The sequence below is a fragment of the Danio aesculapii genome, chromosome 7 (assembly GCF_903798145.1).
Source record: "Danio aesculapii chromosome 7, fDanAes4.1, whole genome shotgun sequence".
Classification (NCBI taxonomy): Eukaryota; Metazoa; Chordata; class Actinopteri; order Cypriniformes; family Danionidae; genus Danio; species Danio aesculapii.
In genome coordinates, this window is record NC_079441.1 from 4,413,436 (window position 1) to 4,417,067 (window position 3,632).

Below are 3,632 nucleotides of genomic sequence, written 5' to 3' on the forward strand. Positions count from 1 at the left end.
TGCATTGTAGCTCCTCCTTGAGTGTTTCAACTAGGTCGTCTAAGCGACTGTAAAGCTTCCCGATTGCTGCGCATTGTGTACTTCGAATTTGAGATTTGATTGTTGAGCAGCATGTCTGGAAGAGGCAAAGGCGGTAAAGGACTGGGTAAAGGAGGCGCTAAGCGTCACCGTAAAGTTCTGCGTGATAACATCCAGGGTATCACCAAACCTGCCATCCGTCGTCTCGCTCGCCGTGGTGGAGTTAAGCGTATCTCCGGTCTGATCTACGAGGAGACTCGCGGCGTTCTCAAAGTGTTTCTGGAGAATGTGATCCGTGATGCTGTTACATACACCGAGCACGCCAAGAGAAAGACCGTGACTGCCATGGATGTTGTGTACGCGCTGAAACGGCAGGGACGCACTCTGTACGGGTTCGGCGGTTAAACTTATGCTATCGATCCATAAACCAAAGGCTCTTTTAAGAGCCACCCACGATGTCAGAAAAGAGTTGTTTTAGGCTTTACTTACACTGACCTTACTCAATATAAAGCGGTATTTATGTGTGTTAATACATTTTAAAGGTTAAGACACGGTTTTTTTCACCCTGGAATGATTTATTAAATACGTGAAATCCAGTTATGTATGCTCAATTGTCATATTATCGATATATTGTATATTTTTAGAAGTCCGTTGCTGTTTAATAAATTTGTTAGCGGTGTGTGTTAAACTTATTTTAGCTGGAATGATGTACCTGTTACTAGAAAAAAGTTATTCAGTTTTGTTTTCTAATAAATAAAATAATTTAATGATTTAAAAAGAACTTATTCTGAGCGGGAAAGTAAAGCGATGAACGCCTGTTATTTACGAGGAAGTGGCTCCTGGGCGGGGCCTACAGTTTCAAGGCATACAATTGGTAGATATTTTTTCAAGCGGGTCTTCTTTATGACCAATGAAATCAGCGGCAGACATTTAATGCTCCAATGCACCAATCAGAGAAAGCTGGTAATTCCTTCTGAAATCTGCACAAGGGCCTAATAAATAGTCAGTGCATAGTTGCTACATATTTAGGCAATCAGATCTCAATCGTCAAGCGAAGATGCCTGAACCAGCTAAGGCCGCACCTAAGAAGGGCTCCAAGAAGGCGGTGACTAAAACCGCCGGTAAAGGAGGAAAGAAGCGCAAGAGGACCAGGAAGGAGAGCTACGCCATATATGTGTACAAAGTGCTGAAGCAGGTTCATCCCGACACTGGAATCTCCTCTAAAGCGATGGGCATCATGAACTCGTTCGTCAACGACATCTTCGAGCGCATCGCCGGTGAGGCGTCTCGTCTCGCTCACTACAACAAGCGCTCCACCATCACATCCAGAGAGATCCAGACCGCCGTGCGTCTGCTGCTGCCCGGGGAGCTAGCCAAACACGCCGTGTCTGAGGGCACAAAGGCCGTCACCAAGTACACCAGCTCCAAGTAAAGCGCTGAGTTAACATCTGAAACCCAAAGGCTCTTTTAAGAGCCACCCATGTTCTCATCTAAAGAGCTTCTACACTTTTCATTTTGTTTGTAGTTTTAAGTAACATGACTTCTGTTAGTTTCTATTAACATGAGGTTGCAGAGTAGTTAAGTAATAAGGGAATAAAGACGCCCGGAAACTCCACTCTTTATTCTATGTCAAATAAACATCCAGACTTCATCTTGTAAAACAAAACAAGGCTCAGAAATTTTTACTTTAAAATGTATGTTAAATTAGATAAAAGGTAACCAAATAAGTATATTTTCTGAGATGTATTTATTGTCAATTGTGATTATGCATCTTGTTAATTGTGTATATGAGTAGTTTATGAAAAGCTAAAGTAAACCCCTTGGAAGCTAAGGTTAAATTTACAACATAAACCGTCTAAATTGACTGCTTATTTATTGTCTAAACGTTTTCAGGACAAGAAAAAAAAACATTCATTCGTATTAATGCTGCACATCTTGTTTTATTTTTCACAGGTCCTGTGTGCATAGCAGAAAGATAAATAACTACTTAATCTAAAACTAAACTCAGGGCGTCTCCTATTTGAATTCCACGTTAAAGCCTTGACCCTCTTCTTATCAATAAGGTCTTTCTAGTCTGCTGAAAAATATTTCATTGCACTTGTTTTGCTCTGTGTTTAAACGGAGAAAGCACAAGTTTTGTGTCGAGGCGATTCTCTGAGGAGCGGCGATTGAGTCTACACGGTTCTCATGCTACAGTTAAGTTCACAGCGCCGCTCGGCAGAGCTTCATTATTCACTGCTAGTTGTAGGTGAAGGTTCCTGATCAGAGAAATGGCTGAAACTGCTCCCGCTGCCTCACCGGCTAAAGCTGCCAAGAAGAAAGCGGCATCTAAGCCCAAGAAAACGGGCCCAAATGTCCGCGACCTCATCGTCAAGACTGTGACCGCATCCAAGGAGAGGAACGGCGTGTCTCTCGCAGCCCTGAAGAAGGCTCTCTCCGCCGGCGGATATGATGTGGAGAAGAACAACTCCCGCGTCAAAACCGCAGTCAAGGCCTTGGTGACCAACGGCACTCTGGCCCAGACCAAAGGCACAGGCGCCTCCGGTTCATTCAAGCTCAACAAGAAGCAAGCCGAGCCTAAGAAGGCAGTCAAGAAAACTGCCGTGAAAGCCAAGAAACCCGCAGCAAAGAAATCTCCCAAGAAGGCGAAGAAACCGGCGGCCACATCTGTGAAGAAGGCGACAAAGAGCCCCAAGAAAGCCAAGAAGCCAGCGGCTGCCAAGAAAGCCACCAAGAGCCCCAAGAAGGTAAAGAAACCAGCAGCTGCCAAGAAGGCAGCCAAGAGTCCCAAGAAGGTAAAGGCAGTCAAGCCCAAAACGGCTAAACCTAAGGCGGCGAAGCCTAAAAAGGCGGCTCCCAAGAAGAAGTAATCGACCATTTCTGCTCGATTCTTCCTAAAACTCAAACGGCTCTTTTAAGAGCCACTCACATAACTGAAGAGTATTATTTCAATAATCTGATTTGAGTGTTTCAGGATTGCACAAAATTACTGTGGTGTATCCATACTTAACATCCGTGAAACAGCAACAAAATAAATCAACATGAGCAATGAACAGGACGGGAAGCGTAAATGGTTCAGATTAAAAGCATACCTGATGAGGAAAATCTCGATTATTCAAATTTTATTTTTCATGCAATTCATGAATTCAATCATAATTAAAAGTCTAAAATACAACATCGGTTTCAGAACAAATTCAGAACAAATCAGCTCAAATATCTACAACAGCTTCCCACTTGAAGCCTTCACTTATATCTGAAAAGCCTTTTAGGTTTTCCATACAACTCTACATCTCTGCTTATTTTCAAACTCAAAGAAATATTGTCGAGAATTGAACATGAACGAACCTTTTTTTACCTGATTAACAAATAAACTACATGGTAATAAGAGTATATGTCAAGTTGTGCCTTTACTTTGCATGCAAGGAACATTTATAATAAATATATATTTATTTTGTTCTTTTGAGCGGGAAACCCACCCTGCTGCCACTCGTTTGCTGAAAAAAACCCCACACACAGCCATTGGTCAGAATGCTCACGTCACACGGTAACGTGCATGTAACAGCCAATCAAATGCTTCTACAGACAATCTCCAATGCAGCTGGAGAGGTTAAAAG

The 3,632-nt window shown here is 42.7% G+C and overlaps 1 protein-coding gene across 1 annotated transcript; it reads left to right on the forward strand.

Moving 5' to 3' along the window:
- Positions 1–1,063: 1,063 nt before the first annotated feature.
- On the forward strand, positions 1,064–1,470 carry LOC130231580 (histone H2B 1/2). The gene has a single exon (XM_056460929.1). The coding sequence runs from the start codon at positions 1,076–1,078 to the stop codon at positions 1,448–1,450; it is 375 nt and encodes a 124-aa protein (XP_056316904.1). The 5' UTR covers positions 1,064–1,075; the 3' UTR covers positions 1,451–1,470.
- The last annotated feature ends 2,162 nt before the right edge of the window (positions 1,471–3,632 follow it).